General features: G+C 39.1%; 3 protein-coding genes across 5 annotated transcripts in view; 2 read left to right on the plus strand and 1 right to left on the minus strand.

Annotated features, from left to right (window-relative positions):
- The window catches only part of camta1a (calmodulin binding transcription activator 1a), a 279253-nt gene extending 264578 nt beyond the window's left edge, over positions 1 to 14675 (minus strand). The window contains exons 1-3 of one of the 2 annotated variants that reach the window (XM_085442815.1): positions 14549 to 14675; positions 10739 to 10840; positions 1988 to 2091 (exon numbers count right to left, since the gene is read on the minus strand). In XM_085442815.1, the coding sequence (XP_085298941.1) occupies positions 1988 to 2091; positions 10739 to 10840; positions 14549 to 14573 (231 nt within the window). In that variant the 5' untranslated portion in view covers positions 14574 to 14675. The remainder of the gene's footprint in view (positions 1 to 1987; positions 2092 to 10738; positions 10841 to 14548) is intronic. The other variant, XM_085442814.1, reaches the window with a different exon arrangement.
- A 1684-nt stretch (positions 14676 to 16359) lies between these two features.
- On the plus strand, positions 16360 to 24554 carry dnajc11a (DnaJ (Hsp40) homolog, subfamily C, member 11a). Of its 2 annotated transcripts, XM_085444154.1 has the most exons (17): positions 16360 to 16455; positions 17198 to 17327; positions 17457 to 17530; positions 18943 to 19044; positions 19159 to 19287; positions 19424 to 19546; positions 19692 to 19765; positions 19865 to 20054; positions 20143 to 20228; positions 20429 to 20545; positions 20922 to 21077; positions 21204 to 21273; positions 21478 to 21535; positions 22543 to 22685; positions 22881 to 23010; positions 23702 to 23809; positions 24095 to 24554. In XM_085444154.1, exons 1-16 carry the CDS (start codon positions 16384 to 16386, stop codon positions 23761 to 23763), a joined length of 1716 nt encoding a protein of 571 aa, XP_085300280.1. In that variant the 5' UTR covers positions 16360 to 16383; the 3' UTR covers positions 23764 to 23809; positions 24095 to 24554. The 2 variants fall into 2 exon arrangements, with proteins under 2 accessions (XP_085300280.1, XP_085300281.1); XM_085444155.1 differs by lacking the exon at positions 23702 to 23809.
- A 373-nt stretch (positions 24555 to 24927) lies between these two features.
- Positions 24928 to 27255, plus strand: LOC146684607 (F-box only protein 6-like). The gene is made up of 4 exons (XM_085445061.1): positions 24928 to 25164; positions 26808 to 26920; positions 27001 to 27034; positions 27154 to 27255. Exons 1-4 carry the CDS (start codon positions 25072 to 25074, stop codon positions 27160 to 27162), a joined length of 249 nt encoding a protein of 82 aa, XP_085301187.1. The 5' UTR covers positions 24928 to 25071; the 3' UTR covers positions 27163 to 27255.
- The last annotated feature ends 345 nt before the right edge of the window (positions 27256 to 27600 follow it).

Raw genomic sequence — 27600 nt, forward strand, 5'->3', positions numbered from 1 at the left:
AACACCAAGAGAACCATCTTTTTTTGCTAATTTCTTTTTTCCCCCCACAATTTTCTATCATCCTGCCAAGAATCCACGGAGGAATATGCAGGCCAGTAACACAACATGGTCCTTTTTCTCTCGAATATGTCTGTTATGATTTAATTTGGTAATAAATGACAAGACATGCTAACAATTGTGGCCAACAGCGTTCATGAGCAAATGCTTAGACTTACACTTTGAGATCAATTTCAAAGCCATGTTAATTAATTTAGAATGCTTACAGCACAATGCAGGTCAAACAGGGCAAACAAGTTACAACACCAGCCAATTAGAAACACACACACATTGTACGTTTTTTATAACTACAGCTGGGCTATTGAGAAAGATATGATAGAGAACTTAATGAAGACTGGAAGAGAGGTGTAAGAAAAGTCACGAGTATGGAAGTGATGAGTACAAGGATAGATGCTTTGGTCTTACTGTATTAATCAGCGCCGTAAGATATCTTAATACCCTCATAAGTGTTTTCTGAAAAGACTGACTACACAAAGTCACTGTGAAATAATATTTAATTGTATGTTACTGACAGATTGTCTTTTTGAATATCCTTTTTCTAAGAAACGGGCCTGTCTGGTACCTTATCATCTGGTTGTTTTTCAGTCAATTAACTTTCATCATTGCAGATGACTGTATTTATGTGGTCACAATTTGTTAATCAAGAGCATGGATGGTTGATTTTTGCATATTGGTTTTAAGATTTGTCATGGAGTGTATTTAAATCTAATTGCTACCAGTTATTCTCTGTAAAGAAGAAAGTTTTTCATGTATCAATAGTGAAAATGAAAGCGATAAATTCATCAACGTATCCCCTGAGAAAGAAAGCAGGCTGACAAATGAAGCAACACGAGTCCCTGCTAGGGACTTGTGTAGACGTTGGTCTGCGCTCTAAAATACTGCCATAGAGCAAATCAATTACGCTGTGGATAATGGATCATAAAGATTGCTGAAAATTACATTTATTATTGTTTTCAACATTTTAGCATGCTTTATTTTTTTAATTTGGGATGTGTCTACATGGGTCTGGATCTGGAAAAAAAGTCTTGTGGTAAACACTGATTACTTTCCAGAGAGACTTCAAATTCCTGTATAAATGATATTTTTTTTAATGTCTAGCACCATAAATAAATGATGACCAAAAACTGTCTGATCTCTTGGTAAAGGATAAGGAAAACAAAGGCCATCTCTAACATCTTAAAAAGCAAAACATTTATATGGGAAAAAAGTACAATGTGGTATGTCATCCTTACCTAATGTGATGCAAACATGAAACACTTTCATTCTGCCAGTGCAAAACACTATTTACGTGTTCGCTGCTTGCTGAACTCGCTGGGTGAAGTTTTGTGAATAAAACTTACAAGTGACATTAACAAACAGGGTTTTCATGCACGACGAGCGCTGCCAAATCTCTAGTAAACACAAATTACAGGCTCGGAGACATGTTTCAGTTTAAAAGTGAGGTTAAATAAAAAGAAAATCCACTGCACAACGTGCTGCAACAGAAACCAGTGAATTATCTTTGTTGGCAATAGTACATCTAAAAAAATATCACAGGAAACTGTGTGTCAATATAAGATGAAGATGGACTTTAAATTTCAAATATAGTTATTAATGCAAATACAAATTCTTGCAAAGTAATGATACATGCTGAAACAGGTGTAATGTGAAGTGGGAGCACAAGAGCTAGAAATAAACCCTAATAGGTACATTTAAAAATCACACTTTCACTGTCTTCATATGTCATATTTAAGCATGTAACGTATACCAGCATTGTTCAGTGTATTTTGGTGTAAAAGTGAACATCACAGGTAGCAGTTGTTATTTCAGAGAGATTTCATATGATTTATATGTCTGAAAAGGGCCCGAGAGAACAGTGTCTTATGTACGGCTATCTTTGAAGAGAGATGGATTTAGTGGAAAGAGGTATGATTAGCAATGCTGTCCGTACCTCATTAGTGTTCCACCGGTGTCTCTCCTTTGGCAGCGACGTGCATTTTGGTAGACATTCAAGCAGCTTCTTGGGCAGGTATATTTTCAAATGTCCATGTTCATCTACAAAAAGAGCATGATAAAAAAGAATATTTAGCACAAGCTCGCCTACCTTATTGACTTGCTCATATCCCTCTTTATCAGTCTGCAAGTCTCTCAGCAGCAAAACGCTGACAGTAAAACAACTATCCCCAACTGAATTAGGAAATTAATCTAAGGATAGAGTATTGAATACATTTTATTTTGTGGTCGACTAAATTATTTTACTGTGAAATGCATTCTATCGGGGGAGCTCACCAGAAATTTTTCAGTGTCAACTTGTAAAGGCTGTATCTATTCATTATTTAAACACAATAAACACCCTTGAGTGATTTCATAGTGTATGGGGATTTGGGAATCTGTGTGCTGCACAAATAATGTGGTATATTACTCAGGGAAATAATTACAATTACCAGGCCCAATGCTTACATCATAATGTATGTTGTTCAATTTACTTTTCACAATCAGTTCACAAGAATTAGGAAACAGTAGACCCTTTTGCATGGATGCATTCAAATGTTCATTTCATTCCATCGCTGTTTTCTTGCTTAAATATGCAGATAACTTAAGCGTGGACAAATTATATTTGCTTAGGGAGCGAAAAAAACAAAACAGATTAAATTAACAATATCATAAAGAAATCTAATATAAACAGCTATATGTTAGAAATTGTAAATTACATAAAAATAAGAATATTCTAAGCACGGATATTACAAGTGATAACAAGTTTAAACAAAAACAGGAGAAATTGTCAGTGTATCCATTTGTATCAGTAACAATAATATACAATTAGATGGAACAAAATCGGAACAGTCTATGTGGGAAAAGGGAACAGTTCATTTGTGTGGATGGGGATTTGTATAAGGCTGAGAGAATAGTCTACAATCAAGAAAGGGCAAAATAAGAAGTGTCTAGTATCTGTAGCTGCCAGTAAAGTTTGCATTATTCCTGTCCTCTATTCATATAGACTTTAAGCTTCTTCTCTCTTTTTTTCTAATGGATTTAAAGTCTGTTATGCTGTAAATCTTGGATGTTGAGCTGTTTAATCCAGGTAATGTCCCAGCATGTGCAAATAAATCTGTTATTCAGTGCTTATGAGTTCAAATTAAATGTAAATACATTCACTAAATGTAATGCAAAATACAGCATTTATCCGTAATGCAATATAGTCTGAAAATATAGAAGAACAAGAAGCAAAACATCACAGACTGAGCTGCATTCTTTCACATTTATATAACTGTAGGTTAGGCGTAATGGGCAAGTAAAGGGGGAGACCGGAAAAAAAAGCCTGAATATGAGTGCTGACTATGGATCCCTGGGGTAGCTGATATCAGACAAATAGAGAAAAAGTTCAACCAAAGCAAAACACCACTATAAAGCCAATACAAATAATCCAGTAGTGCACTTCATTATGAGACTATACCAAAAGTGTCTGCAGCCTGCTTGCTGTATATCTCTGCAAGAGTGCAGTGCAACTGCCCAGAAACATCCAAAGAGAAAATTCAACTCAGCTGATCCATAGAGATGGATCCCAAGAATACCATAATCCATAAGGTGGAACGTCATCACTCCCAAAGGAATGCAAGCATATCTGTGGTATCCGCTATATCCGTCTGTACCTATTATTTTACATGTAGCCTCATGTAGACCCTGTTTTATGTGAGCTTCACAGGTATCTGTAATGATTTTTTTCACCCAATTAAGAATCGCACACAGCATCTGCTCCTAGGTACCACCAGAGTAGTTTCACTGTCAAAACTAGATAACATGCTGCAAGTGAATGATCAGAGGCAGAGACAAAAGATGAAAAGAAGCTGTTTTATGTGGATACTCGTTCTCGGAGCAACAACTTCAAATGTGAGCAAGAAACAGATTAAAAAAAAACACATTAAATCCACACTCTGATACCTCACAGGTCAGTAGAAAGTCTTAACCATCGCCCTTCCTAAAAGATTTGCTGTTTAAAGCTCACATCCGTACATACGAAGAGTCCGTCTCTCCTCAGATTATTCGGGAGTTAATGCTCCCCTCTGGCACACCCTCGTATGACACCATCAACACCAGGCTCAAGTATGTCGAGGATTTCCTCACCGAGAGAGTTGTGATAGAAATCTACTGTAAGAGGATATGTCTGCTCAACCTGCCAGCAGGCTGAAATATTTTGGATGAGAACAGCATTGAGGACCTTGACAGATGTAATAAAATCTCCCACTTGGTTTTAATCATTTCATAACCTTAAAATCACACCGGTCATTGCACAATGTGTTTTCGAGCAAAGCACCTTTGGTTCTACAACTTTGCCAGAGACCACTGAATTATGCAAAAAGCATCTCGGCTCAGTATGCCGCGCACATGAAAAGGGTGACACAACTGCAACATAACTGCTTTCTACTTTGAAAATGCCAGTCTTGTATTTGTCAGCTAACAACCCCCCAAGCGTCAAAGCAACCTATGTAAACCCTGCAAGACTAACAAGGTGTTAACTGGATCTCTCCTAATCCCTTAACCTTACAAGGATGCCTCTGAAATCAGGTTACCACCAAACTGGAGAATGATTAGATTACTAATGTGCTACATGTAAACATTCTGAATGTTAAAAGCATTTCGCCATTTTTATTTTGGTGTTAACAAATCTTAATTTTATACTGAAAAAAGTATACTTTCAATCCTCTGTATTTAATTTTAAATCAATATATCATACATGCAGTGCATTTAGAACAGTTTCCCCGGGACAATGCATTTGAATGAGACACACTCTGTGGGCTTTAACTGCTGACTTTCACTATTTTTCAGTCAGCGTAATGTTTCTGACTGGCCGATTCAGTCAGCTGACCTCAATCCAAGTGAGCATGTGTTACACTTGCTGAAGACCAGACTGAAGGCAAAATGTCCCCAAAACAAGCAAGAAATTAGTATGGCTGCAATACAGACCTGGCAGAGCATCTCCAGGGAATTTGCCAAGTATCTGTTTATGTCTACAGATCGTGGATTTCAGTTATTCATTGACAGCAAAGGATTTGCAACTAAACCTTTAACAGTAGTACTAACTGATCTATGAGAAAAGATATAGGTTAAGCTTTATTAACTTTAATACTAAATCTTCATAATGTCCAAATTAAGCCAGACAGAAAACACAAAGAAATTCTGCTGCTTTTATTTAATATTTGACATTAACATCATTCATTCAGTGGACCGGCGATAATGTTTTTTTTCCTTCCATTTTAATATAAACTGGAGAGAAACTAGGCATTTACTATGGAGGCTATTATTAACACCAGGTACAAAAACGCCAGAGACCTTACAGTACCAAAACATCAGATTATATATAGGGCTATTGTCTCTGGGTTTTGAATGACTGCATTTCTTTGACGAACAGGTTAACTACTGTCATGTTTCAAACAGCGTTCTGTGCTTTTTGCTGTTAAATAAACCATGTTTTTTTAGATGTGGCACTTCCTCAGATGCTCAGTTTTGGCCTTCTCTAATCTGGGAGTCCTTGTCTAACTTGAATGGGGTCTTTTAAAAAACATTTCTTACAAGGCTCTTAAACACACAAAAGTGAACTCTTCATTACTGAGGTTTCCTTTTACAGCACTCTAATAACTCTAAACTCTTTTTGTTCTGTCACCTGCTATTTATCAGAACTTACAATATTTCAGCTACAGTATGTCTTTCTTCCACCGGGCATTTTCACTGATGCAAAGGAGAAACTGTGAGCGTTCCTACAAAGTACTGTTTACTAATTAAAAATCTGTCCATTGCGGAATGTGGAATGGATATCTTGTATATATCCTGTAGTTTGTGTGTGATACAAAAACAGCCCTGAGGGGGCCTAGCAGGTTTAGAGAATATAGACAAGCTCTTCTTAATCAAATTGCCTGATTTGATCAGTGGATAAACAGGAACTTACCCACTAAAATTTGGCTTTGAGAATGTAAATGTAGCTCTTTTTTCTTAACCAGAAGTTGATCAAAGTCTATAAACAACTCTACTTCTTTGCTTTTCCCATGGAACCCCTGTAAGGTTTAATATTTATTTTGGAGTTTAAACAGCAGCCTTAATGACTGCCTGTACATTAGCCAAGAGAAGGATCTACAGAAAACTACTATTTGGTTGTGAAACACTAAAGTGCAAGACAGGCTGATACCAGAGCTTGTTACACGAGAGGATGTGCTGAGCTGAGCTGGCACACTGGAGCCAATTACATTCTAGGTCTTGATGAGTGAGCTCACATACAAAAGGCTAAACGGGGAGAGGAATGCTTTTCAATATAGAGACTAGAGGTCTGCAGCTTTCATGTTGCCACCACAGGCCATGTATGAGCTGAACAGTGGCAGTCTGTGCATGCTGCTGTATAATTTACATCACCCTTTGACGAATGGGTATAAAGATATATATATTTCTCTGTGATGATGTTTGGATTATCGCTGATCCTGGCTGCTAAGCAAACACTTGGGCCAAATTTAAGGGTATCTGTCATGCTAGCTTGCTCCAGCCCCACCCTAGAGATGAGAGCGAGGGTCATGAGACTGGAAAGGCTGACAAAAACAAATCTTTAATCAATATCTGAGCCCTGAACGCAAAACCCTCTCTCTTCCGTCTCTGTCTCAGAGCGCACTGGGAGTGACAGTTTTTCTTTTTAATCTGTGCCCACATTGTGGAGAAATAGCAAGCTAATGTTTTGGCTATAGATCATTCAACAAATCGCTGCTGGTGGTGCATACCCAAAGTAACTTTGAATGCAAACATTTTCCACAACAGTTCAGTGGCTAATATGGCTTATGGATGTGAAGAGGAGTCTAACTGTTCTTTTGTAGTTATACCTAGAACACATGGGAGGTGAATCAGAGAAGAACAAACAGTCCTGTGGATAAATATTTGGCCCTCGTCTCTGTGCAGTAAGAAGTGCTCTGAAACTGAATTAGGTCTATGGCAGTGTCTGTTATCATTATGTTGTTTGACAGCCATCCACTGGGCTGGACCAAAAATTGAAAAAAGACTTTAGCTTAGAAATTAGTGTGGTTAGGCAAATGAGATAAGTTCAGACACATTTCATCAACTGAGGTGACAAAATGTCAAGCGAACAGAGGCAAAAATGTGCTTTTTTATCCACTACAAAGCGCTGTATTCAAAAAACAAATTAGTAGTGCTGTACTGAAAACAAAAAACAACATATGCAAAGAGGTTTTGCCTTGATGCAGACTTCCACATGAAAATTGCAATGATGGTCACATCTTGATCACTTAAACATCCTTGAAGAAATACGTGCATTTATTATGACTTTTTATTAAGTAAAGGGACATTTCTCAAGACTTCCTGAACACCATTTAATGTGTGGTGCTTTCATTTGTTGCATCTTTTGAAACTAGCAGTGATGTTTTTTTCCTAAAGCAGCTAATTTTCCAACTGCTTCTAAAGGAATATAAAAAATTAACTGCATTATGTTTCAGTTTGTAGGTAAGATATCCATGGGCTATGAAAACATAAAAGCACAGGCCTGCTAAAATAGACAGGAAGGAAGAAAAGTATAAGATATATATGCTTTCTATCTGTAGCATGCAGACAAATACTAGAGCACACATGCAGTTAATGCATGCACAGACAGTAAGAAAATTCATGAAATGCGTAGAGAAATGTATAATGTGTTGTATGTCTCATGCAGTAGATATAATGACCAGACATACAGAAGGTGACAGAGTGGACCTACAGCTCACACCATCGGTAGAAACGGGGAACATGTTAGCTTGATGAAAATCCAGACAAAGTGTGTTCAAATGTGAAGCAGAGATGAACTTATGCAGCCAGGGGGAAATGGTCAACTGATAACACGCTGGAAACTAAAACCAATTAATCTAGTTGTGAGATGTGAAAAAAATGAAGAGGAAAGAGAAAAAGTGGGCTTAACCTGCATGAGTCTATGGCCAATGCATTTACTGTAACGGGATATTGGTTTCAGTAGCCTAAAGATGTGTACACATTTCTGTGATCCATCTAATCCCCCAAATCCTTGCACAAACTATTTTTGGTCAAACGCTGTGATTTCCACATTCATTTAACAATTCTGACAGCTAAAATGGCTTGTTTCTAAAAAAAATGAATCGACTGCTGATCTTTAATTAACTTGATACAGCTTTAAATATATCACACAACAACAAAAACGATTTTCTCAAGTTTCTCTTTTATTTCCACACAGAAAATCTAAATTCACTAATTAAACTGATTTGAAATCTCTAATCTTAACGGGCTTGAAATGTTTCCAAATATTACAAAAACACTATTTAATTCATGCAGACCTTTAATCTATATCACTGATTAGGCTGTACCTAAAAGAAAAAGTGGTTGCTCTTGTCCAGTAGTGAACCAAACACTTGATTAGACGAGAGTCTATAGCCAAGCACTTGTGGGAGATCCTGAGCTGAGCTTTAAAACAACACAGGACAATTTAAGTAGTGTCAAATTTCCCTGGCAATAACGACAATAATGCCTATCGTCCAGGGGCTGGTCTCCCCACAGCCTGATGGCTCTTGATGGGAACACAGAGAGGAGTATGTAGACGCAGACTTAAAATAGCTATGTTTTAGTGTAGGACGGGGAAACCAATTATCTTTATCATTTGGCCCATAGCCTGTTCGATAACACTCTTACATCTAGTGAAATTACAAACTGCCCACGAGCAAAAAAAGTGAACTGGTGAACTTCGCTATAGCACAGCTATGGTACTATAAACCTAAAGCAAAGAGACCATTATACGGCGTCTAGTGAAAGAATCAAGGATGGTTGTTTGACCGGGAATGCACACAACAGCTGTTGTAAAAAATGCTAAAGGTTTTTTTTCCCCGCTGGGAAAGGGAGAAAGCATCTGCATGCCAGCGAGAGATCTGAATAGGACTGAATCTCACTGGGAACATTTTCTTATGCCGTTGTGCTACAAGATGCAACATGTGCAGTATTGCAGCTTTCACTATTTACATTTACACTGTTTACATTACCTCAATGGCCATATGCTGGACACACTCTGTGTAGTTAATAGTATACTATAATGTAGCATAATAAGCAAAGACTGTCAAAAAGTCAAACAGCTCAAAAAAAAGCCTGCGCCTATTACTGAAAGTTCAACAAACATGTACACATGGTTAACTGCCTGCAACAAACTGAAAATGACTCTTTATGTGTTCTCAGCCCTCACCACGCTCACCCATCCATAAAAATCCCATCTCAAGGAGAGCAGAGGTGAGGTCTCTCTCTCACTCTCACTCCCTCTCTCTTGCTCTTGTTCTCTTTCTGTTTTTTCCCTCTAGCTTACACATGCACACAAACAAAACCCTTCTTTCTGTATCATAACTACTCCCACAATTACTCAGACGATTACTCAGATCAATGGTTTACCTGCTTGTTTGAGCTCTTGTATTCTGCTACAGAGTGTCCTGGTAGGCAGAAAACCCTCCAGGCTGAACACATTAAACGGGGTGTCTGACATGGGAACAGGATACTGTAATACCATGCAATAACATGAGGGAAAACAGCAACACTGGCAAAATGTATTGTCAGTCACAGTTGTCACACATGAAAGGGTAACGCAAAAGTCTATCAAAAATGTTCCCGTTACAGTCTGCATCACTGTTTCATAGATCTGCACTGGCACTCCCTTGGCATTAAATCTTTCAAAACATTCTCTGTTAAAAATACCAAAAAGATCTGGTGCAGCAAAGCTCTTCCAGTGACACATATCGAGTGAAGAGTCTAACAAGGGGTTGGGGGTGATTTCAGACTTACTATTTAGAAATGACAATACATGAGCACACTTAATTACCCAGTCTCTAGCCTAGATCAACAGAGTCTCCCAGCAGTGAAGAGACTGGTGTATTCATTAACAATGAAGGCACTCCTTTTTGCAGAGGAACAATCTGCTTTAGAGGGGACCGTTTTTTTCAATGGAAAAAGACAGAGGCTAAAATTCAGGCAATGTTCTCTAAAGAGGAATGAAGGGAAAATCACCACAAATAAAGTCAACACTTTGGCCTATATTTCTGATTGACTTGTTTTGGTCATGACAGAAAATAGCGCTTGTGCACAGACTTGTAAGCGCACTGAACCAATCCCTACAGAAGCTAGCTTTTACAAGTCATAAAAACCTCCTCTATGATGTCTGATCTAGAGTTCTGATCGAGTGCAAATGAAATGAGAGGGAGACAGAGACAAATATTAACCCATAAAGGAAAAATATATAGGATGCTATTTCTTTTATATTTGGTCATACACTATTTATTTTTCCAGCATTTTTACAACATACCGTTAACCTGACTTGATACCCCTCCATCAAATACAGGTTTAAGAAAAGCAAAGAAAAAGCAAGTCCTGGGTCATAATTGATGGATCAAAGCGTAAGCTTTCTCTCTGAGGGTCTGCTCAGGTCCTGATCCCCTGGCCTCAACCTGAAATCACTCTTAGTTAACGACAACACTTCAACTATTGACAGCGTGATCCTGTAAAGCAGACACTTCAATCAACAGAACAGCCGGAGGTGGTGTTGTGTTGGAGAAGAATAAAAGAGGGAGGGGGCATGGGGACGGATGAAATCAAGAAGTAAATAAATGAATTGATGGATGAATAATAGATTGGCCAGCTAGTGGCCTCTTGCAGCAGCAATGCAGTATTAATAACTGACTCTTACTGTTCGTCTCTGTGTCATCACTGATATTCTTAGGTGGACCATGGCCAGCATAACACACTGCTGATCTGTACATTCGATCCGGATTACGAACTTTCTTCAGTCCTTCAGGAGGCAAAGAGAAAAGTAGAGAAAATCGAGGAAAAGAAGCATTCTCCCAGCCTGTGATACCTAAGCAAACTCCCCCATGCAAGCAACATCAACAGAAACTACACACAGTTTTTTGAAATGCATTTAAAACACACAAGAGCTGTTGGGAAAAATGTGATGGGAATAATAATAACACCAACAATAATCAGGGTAATAATACATATTGAATTTGTCTATTGGTTGTTTAAAACAGTGAAGCTTTCCATCAACTCAATCTTTTTCTCTCTACAAGGAAAATGCCCCTTGATATAGGTTAGTATAGCTCTGGCCTGTTTTGATATGGGTCAGTAACACTTCTTATTGTGTCATTGGTGAGCTGGAAGAATCAATACAATCAACCAGTGGAGACCCTGCAAAGCTGTCGGTAAAGGTCTATTACATGCAGACGTCTCAGCAACCACAGACTGGACGTGGGTCCCACCCATCCATACTTCACTGATTCAATTAAAAGCCTGGGAAAAAATGTAGCTATATCCTGATTCCACACAAAACTGGCAGAGCAAGTCGTCTTTACAAAACAGCAGAGAAATATTTATGCCATTGCTGCACAAGCACTTTTGTAAGTTAATGGCTGACTGCGTGTTTACTTGATGTTTTCCTGCTGCTTCACCCTGAACTTTGAGTGAAATGATAAGATCGTGAAACTTTTCAAACTGTGCCTGCATTAAAAAAATGAGAAAAAGCCCTTCCTACACGGGCAGAAACCGCAGGCCTTATTTACTACATTTCAAAAAGCAACCTTTATTGACTGTTTGGATTAGTCTTGGGTTTATGCAGGTTAACACACCTGTATGAACTTTAAGTGTGAGTAAACACTCCCTTCATCATTGGATTTGCAATTACCTGATTTTATATTAATCAAAGTGTGCTACATGATTCTGGTAGGCTGGGAAAAATACCATAAGATTTCAATTCAGAGGTTAATATCATGATTGCATTTTCACATGGTGTTTTCTTTTCTTTACAAACCTCCTTGTTTTATTTCTCACATTTGGCTGTAGTACTGAAATATCTATATGGAATTTCTGCTCTAGCGGATTCATAAGACCACTGGCTGTAGTTTTATCCAGACCAGTGTCAGTGTGAGACATATCAAGCATGTCCTTTCAGTGCCCTCCAGGCTTTGTACTTAAAGTAACGGACACACAGAGCTTTTTATGAGTGTGAAGGGGGAAAAAAAATAACCCCAAGGGGATAGACGATCAGTTAGGCTGGAGAGAAATACCCCAGGATGTAAACATTACACCACGACGTGAGGCTGGGTCATGGCCCCTGGGTTTAACACAAGATGTAACCCTCAGTTGTTATGGGCCATCATAAGACCTGCCAAACAGCTAAGAGCGATCGGCGCTGCCCGCATACCACAAGGACAAAAGGTTAAGGAAACACTGTTGAGCTCTCTTAGTGGCAGCCAGACATTCAGGAACACGTCATGTAAAAACTGTAAAAGCTGTGTTCGTTTAAACGTTTTACATTCCTGCTGAAAAGCCAAAAAGACTTGGTTCAAGTGGAATGATTCACGACAGCTTTATGTAAAAGCTTTAACGGCCAGGTATGCATGAGAGTATATAGCGTTTACATGAAGGTATGAAGCACTCTCTGTCTCTTTATGCCCCCCTTCCTCCTCCTTTTTCCACTGACCGGCCTCATAGGAACTCTGAAAATAACTTGACCGGCTCAGCAATGGGACTTTCAAGTCAAGGTTTGCAGTGAGAGCTCCTCGTGTTGGGGGAGACATCGCGATTATCAGCTACAGTCTATTTGCTAAGTTCAGCTATGTAGATGAATTCATTAGGACTATACACCATAGTGAAGTCATTACTATCACAAAACCAGATGTCTTCATTTTTTTTGTCATAGCCGCAGACTGATCCCTCATGTAAGTGCGCTTCTGTAGCTCAATACCACCCCCTGGTGGGACTCGCTTTAGTGGTTGGCACACTGACATCCAAACAACTAAAATCCCAGCGTTTTATCATCTCTCCTCACATGGACCGAGACAATTTGAAACATTACAATAATTCTACATCAAAAAGAATTTGTGTTTGAGGTTACTGACACCAAAGACTGACAGATGCCTGTTTAATTTTAAACCCTGCAAAAAAAACATAAAGAACAGCTCAGAAACAGCTGGACCATTTTTTTTTTAAATTAAAAAATGTTGTCTTTCTCAATTCAAGCAGCCAGTTTAAAAAAGAAAAGAAAAAGAAAAACCTAGAAAGACTCTTTTCTGCACCCTAAAGCTCTATATAAATCAGCAAATATATATAAAAAACAAGAACATATGATTTGAATTATCTACCACTGTATTCTGTTCAATAAAAAAGTTAGATAATTATCAATAAATCAATTAAAGTAACAATAGCAAAAACGTATGAATACACACAAACTATAACATGTAAATAATCAGGCGTTTAATTCTAAGATCATTGTTGAAAATATATATTTTAACATATACACATTTCATCTGTATCAAAAACACTGAGATTGTAAATAAGTAACTGGCTCCAGCCAGCTTCAAATACCATTATCAGTGAATAGGCGCCAGGAAAACCGGTCCGTTTAAAAATCATGGATCACATCTTTATTTTCATGCAGGCGTTGTTTAATTACTCACCCAAAAAATCCATGGGCCTGTCTGAATGAGATCAAATCTCTTATGCATATGGGTTGCAATAAAATATTCCACTAAGAAGGAAAATAATTAAGTCTAGTGCATTTCATTTCAAGTTAGCAAGCCGTGTGAAGTCAGCTGAGGAGGGGAGGGAAGTCTTCGTTTTGTCCTATCTGTAAAGTAGTGTAATGGGCAGGCAGGCTGCTGGAAATCCTACTCTCCATCCTCCCTGCTTCCTCCGGTGTGATGGCATTTCAAGTGCGATAGGGCATTGCGAGCGGAGTAGGCATCACAACGCTTTGATGCCCGTGTTTCGGACCAAATATAGGCCAAGTAGTATTAATTGGCATTTGGAAAACGGAGGCTAATATTCGCTCGTTTAAAAACAATACATCACTTCTGGCTCATAAACACTATCCGCTGAAAGCCGAAGAAATTTCTCGCGCTTCAAGAGGTGGGGGACTAAACGACCCTCTCCAAGAGGAGAAAGAAAGAAAGAGAGATAAAAAACAAGACTTACAGGCTACATTTTAAATCAGACATGTCTTAATAATTAGCCTATTGTAATGCCGTCAAAACAAGCTGCAAAAAGCGGCTTGAAAACAGAGCCGTATTGACATATAAACTAACACAACCAAGCCGCTTTTAAAGCTGGGTAATAAGGGAAGAAGTTGGTCGATGCCAATGACATGTTGTCATTAACTTAGCCTTGTTGTTAACAACTTGAATTGCTCGTCATTTGACAAGGAACCCGAGCACAATAAACGGTAAACACGGCACTTTTGCCACGCTATTCGTCCCAGTGGCGTGCTTTTAAATGTGGGCTACGATGGGAATAGTAGCTTGGCTAGAATGCAAGCTAATATTAGCTGGCTAGGTGATGTCTCCACGTTTTAGCAGCCTATTCGGAGGAAAATAGCGGAGCCGCTTTCTACCGAAAATTTCTCCGCTCGGCTTCACGCGTGTGTCATTTCCGCACGGAGTTGCAGCTCTTCCAAAACCCACACCGCGGTCATACTAGTAAATTAATCCCATTATATTTCTCTTACCTTCCGGCTTGTTTTCGGCAGCCATTTCCCCTTCACGCGCAACATCCTCCTCCTCCTCACGACCGTGGGTACCACGCGCGTGCACGGCGAGGACAGCACGAGGAGGGACCGGAGGAGCAAGCGGCGAGTCGGTCCGACCGAGGCGAACTTATCATTGGCTGTGAGGCGGTGACTGACAGAGAGGCTCCGGGATGAAAAACAACACATCTCACCTCACCTTGGCACCACCAGCCGTATTTTGTTAGGGTTTTTTTTAAATATAAATATTTTTATTTAATATATTTTTACAGCTCAGAGGCAATGCTGGTCTTTAAAAGACAGTATTATAAAAAGGGAAAGAAAACTTTAATATCTGGCAGGTTGCTTTCATAATTTTCCTTCTTTATTTATTTCTTTTTTTAGAAACTGATTAGACTGTGAATATTAAATGCTTCCCTTTTGAGCCACCCCACCCAAGTTGTTTTACACTGTCATTTCCGAGTGACGCAAAACCAGTTATTAGAAGAAATTAAGTGTCTAATGTTCTTCATTAATTGTTTTTTAATCAAAGTCTGCTTATCTAATCTGATACTGGAGACACGAGCTGGTTCGTACAACTAATAACTGGAGGTTCAGCCTCAGAAAAGAAAAAAGAGAGAGAATTTTCCATAATCATCCATCATGGAGCACTTTGTTTTAAGTTTCATTTTCCCGTATTTAAGACACCGAGTTTGAGTTGAAGACAAATATGCAGCCCTGTAAAGAAACAAATGATAAAGCATTTGAGACATATTGGACAGTTCTCTGCGCAGACTGTCAATCATGTGTCCGTTTACATTGGGGAGCCTGCAGACTACTTTTTCCCCTGTAGGCCTGTCTAAATGATTTCACCACAATACTGAAAACCGCATTGATTTCCAGGAGATGTGGATACCACCTCTTGTTTCACCATGAGGGAGGCTGCCGGCGGTGGAGTCCATGTAAACAGCTGTTTCTGGTCCAGAGTTAACTTTTAACTCTACCCGCTACATGCCACGGAGGATTTTCTTGTAACTGCTATCATTATGGCGCAATCACACATACTTGACAATATACGTTAAATGGCTAGAGGCAATCTAATTACAGATCACTGTGCTTAATCGCTTCAACTGCGGCACTCCACTCAAGGACAGCCTTTAACAGGCTGCTGGCCGTCAGCGTTGAAATGCAGTGTATAGTTTGAGGTGGTGCTGAAAGAACAGCTCCTCTGCTGCCTGCTGCTGCGCCTCGTGCAGTCAACGGCTTGTTGTTATTGCGAGGAGAGTAATTAATGAAAGACCTAATGTGATTTTCTTCACCCCCTGCCTTAATTGCTTCTATAGCTGAATGTGATGCAGGCAATATTCCTTTAGAATTAAGGCATACACGTTCCCTCTAAAATGAGCAATATTCATTTTCTCTCACATAAAAAAGAACATTCGGTGTATATACATAATATTTCTCCCCTGCACGTTATTTAGCCATTATATAGTATCATTTGCAAAACTGAAATAAAATAAATCAGGTTGAATGAACACTAAAGTAACTTTAAAGTAAATTCGCGGATGGCTGCAGTGCAAAAACAACAACAACAAAACAAAAGCAAAAAAAAAGCCGGGTTACTTCATAATTCTTTCCTACGCATTATTCCTCATAAGCACATCAACTGCAATTAATGAATTCAAACTTAAATATGCACAGGACCGCGTCGCAATGTGTCAGCATTTAGGAAACGGCCGCGGAGTTGTCGCTCATCCCAACACCAGGGGGCGACAGAGCGCGAAGAGGAGACTTGGAGCGACATAAGTGGCACAAAGAAGAGATGACCGGGTGTGAACATGGCGTCTCCCTTAGACGATGATGAGCTCGCCAGTGATGATTATTATTCCTTGCTAAATGTCAGAAGAGAGGTACAATATGCAGCTGGGATCTGAATGATTGCGTGTGCGGATTCAGCATCGGTCGTCCTATAAACTTTATACTGCTGTTATTAAAGCGTTGCTCCCAAACATAGATGAAACATTAGCTAGGCAGCTAACTAGTGACCCTCGACATTGGTTAACTCTTCGGTTGTTTCAGTGAGCACAGAAGGGTCGTGGGTGACAGCTTTGGCAGCGTAATATGTTGCTTGTGCAGGACAGAGAATCGGTGTGTTTATGTGGCAATCTAAGAGCTGATGTTTCCGGACTGGCAATTGTTTTATTTTCAATTTCACATGTATGTCATGTACTTTGGAGAGTGCTAAGTAGCTAATGTAACTTCGGAGCTGCAGCATGCAACACGCAGTGCTGATTATAGTATAGATGGACTTTTTAAGTCTGCAGGAATCGGACGTTTTTGGTCGTGATTATTTACTTGTAGCAGCAAAAAGCATCGTGTTTATCTGAAAATTCGTTATGCAAAAGAAAACCATTTGCTGGCAGGCTAAAGTGTGTAAGTATACTGAACTATAAATGTTATTATAATTTCCACATTCTTAAGCAAGGAAGGTAAAAACTGATTCCGAATCGGTTATAAAAATATCACTCCGAGTGATTTTAAAACATAAAATATGCTGGGGTAATGGTAGGCTAGATTACATTTTTAAAAACAATTTTTAATCCGCGTTATGTTATGTTGTAACTATGCTGTGCTCTCTTTTTTTCCCTTCAGGCTACGCAGGAGGAGCTGAAGGCGGCATACAGACGATTATGCATGCTCTATCACCCAGACAAACACCGGGATCCTGAACTAAAGACACAAGCAGAGCACCTTTTTAACCTTGTACACGAAGCTTATGAAGGTAAGAAGAGTATTGATCCCATTTCCTTTTGATTCCTTTCTCAACCCTGTGTTGAACTGCTGATGCTCTTGAGTATGTTTTGACGTAGAGAAAGCATACTGATGGTTTATATTTTGAATCTCTTTCTAGTGCTCAGTGACCCTCAGGCACGTGCCATCTATGATATCTATGGCAAGCGAGGACTTGATGTTGAAGGATGGGAGGTGAGTCTCTCAGTGACTTGTGACTTGTTTAGACGTCTTCAGTGCCTATGACATATCCTATGTTGAGTGGCTGAGGTCGCTGCCAGCATTTATTGTTCTGTGTGATCCATTGATTGATTGAGTGCCTTGTGGTCATATTTTACATCCAGTGCCAGCAACGATAGACTTTTTTCTCCCTTGGGTCCACAATGTCTGGTGTCTTCAAACATATTTATCCCTCAAGTTTTGTACAATCAGTTAAAATAGTTTCTGCAGTCTCATTCCAGGAAATTGCTGACATTTGAGATTCCTAATAATCTGATACTGTGATTATTATTCCTTATATTGAGGCAATGATTGTTATCCTCTCACTTATAAATAAATAAATTGCAGTGAAAAAGTAGCTAGAAATGAATAGAAAGAATCAATGATAATCACTAGTTATGGGCTGTGTTGACGTGGCATGTAATTACGGGGAGGGAGGTGCATGTCAGGTTATGATGGTCTTTACATCGTAGGGTTTCAGAGGGGTTTGCGGTTACAATGTACCTACACGGTTGATTTCCCACTGAAGCATACATCACATCCATAATTAGAAAGAATGGTCGTTGTGTTGAACTATTGTTTGCTATTAAGTAATATACACTGACACACCTATAACTTCCTTTTCACGTGCGAAAAACTTCAATACCAGCTCTGTAGCGTTCTGAATTTCGACAATACCGATTACAAGAGTCAACTTATTCATTCTTAAAATACTGTATATTGAATTCATGATAAATATGACATGCATTGCTAGTCAAAACCAAGCGTAGAGTAAATTTTGTAATTAAATTTTCAGAACTCTGTGGTGTTGTGGTTTGTCTGTGTCTTTCATAGAAAAGATGCATGGTCCAAAACACAAACTCAGTCTTCAGGGGTTCACAAGCTAGTGTAATTCCAGTGCCAGTCTTATCTGTTCCAAATCAAATATGTGGATCCGTCTGCAGTGGTAACCCCATGGGAAATAAGGGAGCAGTCAAAAGTACCTTGTAACTTCTGACCATATTCATTGCAAGTTGGCAAAACAATATTCAGAAATTCAAAAAGAAAAAGCCTCCTGTCTTTGTTAGTGTTCAAATATCTCTTAGCTGGATATCGACATCTTGAGAAAGCTGATGGAAACATCAAGAGGCACGCATTAAAAAATAACATCCTTAAAAAATGTAGCGTTGGTGCCTTTGTGTGAAACTGTTCTACCTTTGCCTTCATCTAATAATGCTGGACTGTACAAAGTATGATGCAGAAAGAACAAATATTTACAGAGGAAGAATATATGGGAGAGTGATTTATATATTTATTTTTATTTATTTATGTTTCCAAGTGTAAACCTGTATCTGCAACCAGTCAGTTCTGCTCGGTTTACATTCAAATAACATATCTTCTGCCTGCAGGTGGTGGAAAGGAAAAGAACCCCTGCAGAGATTCGAGAAGAGTATGAGCGTCTTCAGAAAGAGCGAGAGGAGAGAAGACTTCAGCAAAGGACCAACCCAAAGGTATGTTTGAGGGAAGATAAGAAACCTCGCATTGAAGTGAATAAAACCCAGGAATGGTGTGCATTTTTTATGAATTTTCAATAAACACTGTATCGATTCGTGATAATTTCACAGGGAACGATTAGTGTGGGTATTGACGCCACAGACCTTTTTGACCGGTATGAAGAGGACTATGAAGATATGGTTGGAGGTGGAGTCCCACATGTGGAAATCAACAAAATGCACATATCACAATCTATAGAGGTAACTGGTTGCCCCAGGATTCTTGCTCTTCTATATATTGGATTAAGAGATGCCAATGAGTCTGTGATGGCTTTTGGGAAAGATGTTTGACTTGATGCTAATAACAGGACTCACAGTTTTATGTATTCTACTGCAGGCTCCTCTCACTACAAAAGACACAGCCATTCTGTCTGGGTCCTTGTCAACCCACAATGGAAACGGAGGCGGCTCTATTAACCTGGCTTTGAGAAGAGTCACATCAGCTAAGGGGTGGGGAGAGGTATGCTGTGTTTTCAGTGGGCATTGCACACTCCCTAGTACTGTAAATTGCTGGGATTTGTCACAAAACAGGCGTGTGTGGGTTTTTAATAACACGCTATGACATTTTAAGATGTGAGACGTTTTTGCTGTCTGTGTTTAAACAGGTAGAGTTGGGAGCCGGAGACACTCACGGACCTTTCCTCGGAATGAAGATATTCCGCAACTTGACGCCTCGATTGTATGCTTAGAAGTGCTAGAGAAAAACAAGTCAATCCTCGATATTTTTGCAACAACGTGAACAATTTCACCGATTTCTTTATTTTGCGTGTTTTCTCAGCTTTGTGACTGCTCAGTGCGGGCTCCAGTTTTCATCTCGAGGCGTGCGTCCTGGGTTCACCACGGTGCTGGCCCGTCACCTAGACAAGAACACTATGGGGTACCTGCAGTGGCGCTGGGGGATCCAGTCTTCTATGAACACCAGCATAGTGAGGGACACTAAGAGCAGCCATTTCACCTTCGCAATGCAGGTCAGGAGCCAGGAGTGATATTTAACTGAAAATCACAGCCGTTTATCACAGTATCACCAAGATTAACGCTCACATTTTATCTCTGCAGCTTGGCATTCCTCACACTTTTATGATGATGAGCTACCAGTACAAGTTTCAGGATGAAGACCAGACGAAGATTAAGGGCTCAGTAAAGTATGTTGTTAACGAGCAATATGTGTTCATAATGGAACCCCTGTTGTAGGTCATATTAACGTTGCTTTTCTGGTGTAAAACTCTAGAGTGATTAATGTTTCTATTAAATGAAGTTTGGGTGGGATAATTGTTGTGCAGGGAACTGGCCTGTTAAAGTAAATGATGGGTAGAGTGGTTGTAACTTTGCGCTTTTGGTGCAGATCAGGGTTTTTTGGGACTGTGGTAGAATACGGTGCCGAGAGGAAGATCAGTCGACACAGTGTCCTGGGGGCCACAGTCAGCGTGGGAGTGCCCCAAGGTGTCTCCCTCAAGATTAAGTAAGTGTAACTCGTTGTTCCAATTTCCCATTCATTGGAGTTTCCCAAGTTTCCCTCAATTTCTTGTTGCCATTTCTCCTTTTTTTCACAAATTGGGAGTGTGTATCTGCACATGTTAACACAGGATTCAATACAATATGATGTTAGGTGTTCCTGGGGTATGATTTAAAAGCAAGTGTATGTACAGCTTACATTTTATTTTTAGACACAGACAGACTTAAGGAGAGCATATCACATAAATTAATCATCTGAGAAACAGCGCACAGCTCACTCTCCCACTTGACCTGGAGTTCTGCAGTGTTTTCACTTTGCTGTGTTTTCAACCTCAGGCATATGACTATAGATAGAAATATTAAAACCAACTCTGTATCCACAGACTTAACAGAGCCAGCCAGACGTATTTCTTCCCTATTCACCTGACTGACCAACTCCTGCCTAGTGCTGTATTTTACGCCACAGTGGGACCACTGGTATTCTACCTCGCCATGCAGCAGCTTATTATTCGGCCATATGTGCGGGCCCAGAAGGAACAGTAAGAAACTTTCTTTACCTTAGTTGTTTCACGCAAGCGGTGTTATTGGAAGTAGCGCCACATGTATTATTATGGGCAGATTTTATGAGCTCATTTTATTTCTCCATTTATCTTTGAACTCAACAGAGATTTGGAGAAGCAAAGGGAGAGCTCGGCCTCTGATATAGCCAAAAAGAAACAGGAGGCAGAAGCTGCTGTGAGTATTTTACAAGCTGCGGTGCCAATCCTGCGTTGTTGTCAACGTTAGATAAGGGATGCAGGTGTTGTGTCTGTCAAGCAGTATTATTCTTGCCAGTAGAGAGAGATGGGATTAGATAAAATGCAGAGCATTAGTCAAATTCATTAGTTTAATCCACACAATGTAAAACCTCATTATTTGTGTCTCTTTTCATATCTAAAGGTCTTGCTCATGCAGGAGTCAGTGCGCAGGATTATTGAAGCTGAGGAGGCTCGGATGGGTAAGATTAGTAATATTTGAAGAAAGCGGTATCCTGAAAATAATGTTATTTTTAGCCGATTGTTAAGAAAAAATATAATTATTTTGGATTCAGAGCTGTTTTTTACATTTTGAGCGAAATCTATTGATGTCGGCTTGAGTTTTGCTCAGTACAAAGTGTAAATTCTCACATATTGCAGCGTTTGGCTACATCAAAAGAAAAAAATCCTTTATTAGCAAAAGAAAAAAAATCTCTGTTTTCACTTGTTGATAATTCCTACCACACACTTAAAAAAACATAGAAAACACTGTAATCATCTTCTTCAGAGGTTCACTAAAACCGACTTTCCTTTGAGTATCAGGTAACTTGCATTGTTCACACCAATTTCTTTTTAAATTAAGCTAAAACAGTTAATAAAGAACTATAGTTTTTAGTGGATTTTTGTGACCCTGCTACTTTCTTTTTCGCTGGTGATAATTAGTCTTCTTTGTTAGTTTGTCTTTGATAAGCAGAGGAACAAAAAGCTTTGAGCAGACAGCACAATTTTCACCTTTGGGAGTTTGACGAGCGATAATTGCCTTATGACACCTGTCACAGTTGAGATTGTTTGATTTTTAGTATCATCGGCGGTCCTTTAGACTTCAGGCCTATAAAGTAACAGTTAATAACAGTGTGTGTGTGCGTGTAGTGACAGGCATGCAGCTGCTCTTTTCTATTTAATTGACCGCACTCATAAATGGTTACAGTGTTGTTTATGCAGCCTGTGATTAAAATGAATTATGGTGTTTTTATGTCTTTTTATTGCGCACTTGCAAAATTACTTTTACAAATGACTAAAAAAAAGTTCACTGGTCTCTTCACAGACTCTTTAGCTGCAACTGCTGGCACATAACATTCAAACTGTGAAAATAGAGATTTGTGTTTAATAGTCAACCTTGGTTTTCTGAACTCTTAATACTAAACGGGTGTTTTATTGATGTTTTATTGCAGAAGAAAGGTTTTAATGTTGATGCTGCTTACTTAAACAGGTCTCATTATCCTCAACGCTTGGTACGGCAAGTTCGTCACAGACAACAGCAGAAAACACGAGAGGGCAAAGGTCATTGATGTGACCGTGCCACTGCAGTGTCTGGTGAAAGACTCAAAACTCATCCTCACTGAGGCTACCAAGGTAATAAGTCAAGACTTTCAAACTCAAAATGTAACACTTGAAAAGTCAGTTTTACAAGTATAGTGTTTATTCCAATAATTTTTTAAGAATTAAGTGTTTTCCTGCAGAAAAATAGAGTAGCCTCACAAGTTGACATCCACGGCTCGCTACGTTAGTCTCTTGGCAGTGCTGCATGACTTTGTGTTCCCTTTCCAGTCAGGACTCCCTGGCTTCTACGACCCCTGTGTGGGGGAGGAGAAGAGCCTGAAGGTGCTCTATCAATTCCGCGGGGTCATGCATCAAGTCCTGTCAGGAGACACGGAGTCACTCAGGATACCAAAGCAATGTAAGTCCTTTGGACAGTATGCTTATGCACTCACTGGCCACTTTTTTAGGTACACCTCTTCAGTCATTTTTAAATGCAAATTATCTTAACAGTCAGTCACATATCAGGAATTCATCTCATTCGGACATGTAGACACGGTCACGATGACCTGCTGAGGAGAATGGGAGGGAGAAAGGTGGCATATTTATTTGTGCCAAATTGACTGAACTGAGTGTTTCCGAAACTGCTGATCCATTGGGATTTTCCCACACAGCCATCTCTGGTGTTTAAAAAAAGATAAGTGAGAGTGAGTTCTCTAGGTGAAAATGGCATGTTGACGTGAATAGTCAGGCTGATTCAAGCTGATAGGAAGGCAGTGGCAACTTAAATTGAGCACTGCTTACAAGCAAGGTATGGAGAAGAGCATCTCTGAATGCACAGCTCTTTGAAACTTGAAGCAGCAGCAAAAGACCACACTGGGTGTCACTCCTATCCACTAAGAACAGGGAACTGAGGCTGCAATTCAGACCAGCCCAAAATTGGACAAAGGAAGACTGGAAAACCTTTGCCTGGTCTAAAGAGTTTTAGGATGTTTTCAAACCTATAGTTTGTTTACTCTGGTCCAAATCTGTTGCTGAGTTTATAAACTTGTAGGTATTTCCTGTAATATGTAAATGTAATGCCATCAGTATGCACCAAAATCTTTGAGCAGCGTTTCCAGACTTTATTGAATCTATGCAACAAAGAATCGAGGCAGCTCAGAAGGCAAAATAGGGTCCAGCCCAGTACTGGCAAGATGTACCAAACGAAGTGGCCGGAAGTGAGTACAGTACCAGCATTTCCACAATTTCTATAGAGTTAACATACTTGCAAATTCATACTTTTGTTTTCTGTCTTACTCGTCCTAGTTTTAGATGTTTTAGACTGCAGGGTAAATTTACATCAAATCTAAAAGTCTTTTTGATATGTTAAACATGAGATTTTTATTTGTTTGTTTATTTGTTTTTTATTTATTTGAAAATGTCTGTTAAGATATACCGTGCTAGGCTATCTGCCATCTCGGCGTGCCCGATCTGACTTTGTGGATGTTATTTCTACTTTACAGCTCACAGGATTGATGCAGACACATAGGAGCACTCTCCCGCTGACCAAAAAGACTCACTTCTTGACTGTTTAACAGAAGATGGATAAAACTCTGTTTTAGATACGACATGGATTCAAGTCTCTGTTACGCAGAAATTGTGAATTTACTTTTTTGTGTTTATATTCATTTAAATATGCAGAGAGGAGTAAAATCATCACAGACTGGATTAATCTGTGTCTATGGACTGGGTCGCGGCCTGCTTAGAATTCTGATGTGACACCAAAATCAATGGCTACCATCTTAATTCCCCGGTGTCCTCGGCTCTTTGGTATCCATTTATTTTTGGTATTGGGTGTAATTTATAACAGAGTTCTCTGTACTGTATTGTACAAAAACTGCAGTGCCTGTGTGACTGAAGACATGAATGCACCTATGTTTAAATGCCATATGATTAAAATCTATCTCTCATGTTGTTGAACTATTATTGCCCCTTTATTTAAAAACACAAAAAGAACCAAAACACCTTTTTTGTCATGCTTTTGGTATGAACTGTCTTTACTTTGTTGTAGCCAAGAAAATAGTCAACTTGCTTTCTTTTTAGCGTTCTTTTGTTTTTATCAGAAATAGAAGAATCGCGTTCTTTTGGCCCTGACTCACAAGTGCGGGTATTTCAGCATGTTTGATTTGCCAGATATTCATAGTGGATGCCCCTCCTGCCACAACCCCGAAGGCATTTGTATGTCGCTCCATGAACAAACGCAGTTCTTTCACTTTCTGGATGAATGTAAAAGATACTGGAACCCTGAGTCACAGCATTATCTCTGCCTGCTCGGGATGACTAACGGGCTCTGGGATGAAATTTACTGGAAACCACGTCAGTTGACTAATTGAAATCTAGGCGTCTGTTTCACTTCAGTTTCCCTTTACTTAAGACTCTTTCGGCAGAGGACCGAGCATTTTAATGGACTGGACTGGTTGTCGAAGACGTGAGGAGCACTATGGATGAAAGCAGCAGCTCCGACCCGGACCAAAGTCCGCCTAAGAAGTCTTCAGCAGCTGCAACAGCGTCAGCCTCATCTTTCAATGCAGATGTAAGAGTCCCTAAAAGTTACTTGGAAATATAGAACCGATCACCTTATCCTCCTCGCGCAAAATTGACCGCAGTCGCAAAATCTCCAATACACCGGAAATCGATCATGGCAGTTTATCCACAAATACACAAAATCTGACATCAACCTGCCTCGTTTGGATATTAAATTCCTGTAGGAAAGTAAAACTTCTCATCAAACCGCAATGAAGGCGAAAAGACGATCCTCATAAGGAGGGACAGACAAAACATAGCAATGCAGTAGATACAGAAGAACTACGATCGTGCATAATTGTAACATTTTTATTTTTCTTTGTTTCAGAACTTACAACTTAGAATATTTCTGCTGTTTCGCACATTTTGATACAAAAAGTCCATATTTGTCCACAAGTAATAACATTTTTCCCTCATCAGTTATTTATGTCAAACCGAAGGGGCTGCCTCATGCCGAAGCTTGCTTCTTAAAAAAGTTAGGTCGAAATTTCGAATGATCTTAAAATTTGTTATTTTTCATTTACAGAAAACAAACTCTTTTTTTTTTCTGTAGTGATGTAAACGCATTGTTATAGTGACCCACTACTGAGGTTAGAGTGAAGAATAAAAATATGCACCTTAATTACTTCTATTGTGTTTTCACCAGCACTTACTTTTAGGCCCCAGTCACAGTCAGCTGCTGGCTGGACGAGTAATGCAACCACGCCTAGTGGTTTTACATTCAGTTGAATGTAAATGCCAAACATTTTGCCCAAGACACCACTCTTTAAAAAGGAAAATATGCACTTAATAAAAACAAAAACAACTTCTTAGTTGGAAATAAATGCTTTTCCTGTATTTTGGCTGGGAAAGTAATGCCTCAAACCCCCCAATGACCCCAGAAAGTTTGTTTCTAACTAAATATAAACATTGCTAGGATAATATTTTATACAGGCGAACATTGGTACAATTATGATATATCTCACCCCCACTTTGCTGGGTGGAGTAATAGATATAGTGCACCAAGATTCGTATGATTCATGTTTTTAAGGAGTCTAAAATGTGTCAGACTGTTGTCGCTTCGACTTCTCTTTGCAATATCAGATTTCAGTTCTGATAGCAGTCACACCCAACGTGGTTTGTAAATAGTAGTAATCTGCACTACTGTAGTCTTTTTGTGTTGTAATTCCTTATTATTAGGCTGTTCAAAAAGCTCCATGAAAGACCTCCATTGAATCCAAAATTGTACAACAGCAATACTTACTGGGACCAGGCCTCATTATAATATATCATCCCAGTGGAGGTCTTTCTATTCTATTTGCTTTTGGTTCCTAGTTTCCAAAAGCAAATTGTGAGTCAGAGCATTCAGCTATCAAGCTTCTCTCCCTTGTAAGCAGCTCCCAGTTTCGATTTGATTTACAGACATCTCCTCAAATTAGGTTTAAAAATGTCCTTTTTAATAAAACCCAGTTAGGGCAGAATCCAGTGACCTTGAAACATTCTTAGTTGTTTTGTTATAAACTCTGGCTGCTGGGAACGGCACATGATGCACTTAACATTTCAGTCCTTATGCATTTACTAGTGTACATCACTGACTTCTTTCTAACAGTTTATATTTTGTCCTTGTCTCCGTGTGCTCTCTTTATCTTTCTGTTTTTGTTCTCTTTTTTTAAGGTCCTGGAGGAGATCTTCCTAAATGTCCCTGCCTGTCAGGTGGTTTGTGTTTGTCAATTAGTATGCCATCAGTGGAAGGAAGTGATTGACAGCGAATCTTTGTGGAGAAAAAGGTGCAGAAGAGAAGGGTATCCCATCTGTAGTTTTTCAAAAAAAACAGGACTGGAAGTTGTTTTATTTCTTGTCCAAACAGAAAAGAAATCTCCTCAAGAATCCAAATGGAGAAGGTAAGTAACCATAAAATGAACTTTACTTAACATAGTAGTATGATTCATTTTCACATAAATCCAAAACATTTAAAACACCATTACTATTACTATTATTTATTTATTTGTTTATTTTCTAGAAGGACTGAATGGCTGGGAGATCTTGAGAAATGGTGGCGATCAGTGGGTTGCTTAGGAGACCACATCCAGATGAAGCAGTCAAAACAAATGTTGCAACCTCTTTTGAGTGAGTATTTAACCCTAACGGATATACAAATGTAACTGATCCTCTAAACCCATAGACGTAGAGATGAAAATGAAAATTTCATCTCTGCGTGATTTTATGCAATGCAGACATGTGAAATGTTGGATAATAACCCAGAATGTTGAATCTGTTCAGCTGGACGTTGCGCTTTTCAGTGGGAGAGAAGTCACTTGAATGAGTGATTTCTCTCCCAGTGAAGTGAAATTTCCTTACCTGGATATTTGAGCATGCATCAAGACTTGTATAATACAACATTTTAATTATTATTAATTTTTATTATTTTTTTATCATTCATTATTTACTTTTCTAGCATTAAAAATTA

This window comes from Copadichromis virginalis, linkage group LG20, assembly GCF_057382275.1.
Source record: "Copadichromis virginalis isolate Kocher_CV1m ecotype Utaka linkage group LG20, C_Virginalis_male_GT1.1, whole genome shotgun sequence".
In the NCBI taxonomy this organism is placed as follows: domain Eukaryota; kingdom Metazoa; phylum Chordata; class Actinopteri; order Cichliformes; family Cichlidae; genus Copadichromis; species Copadichromis virginalis.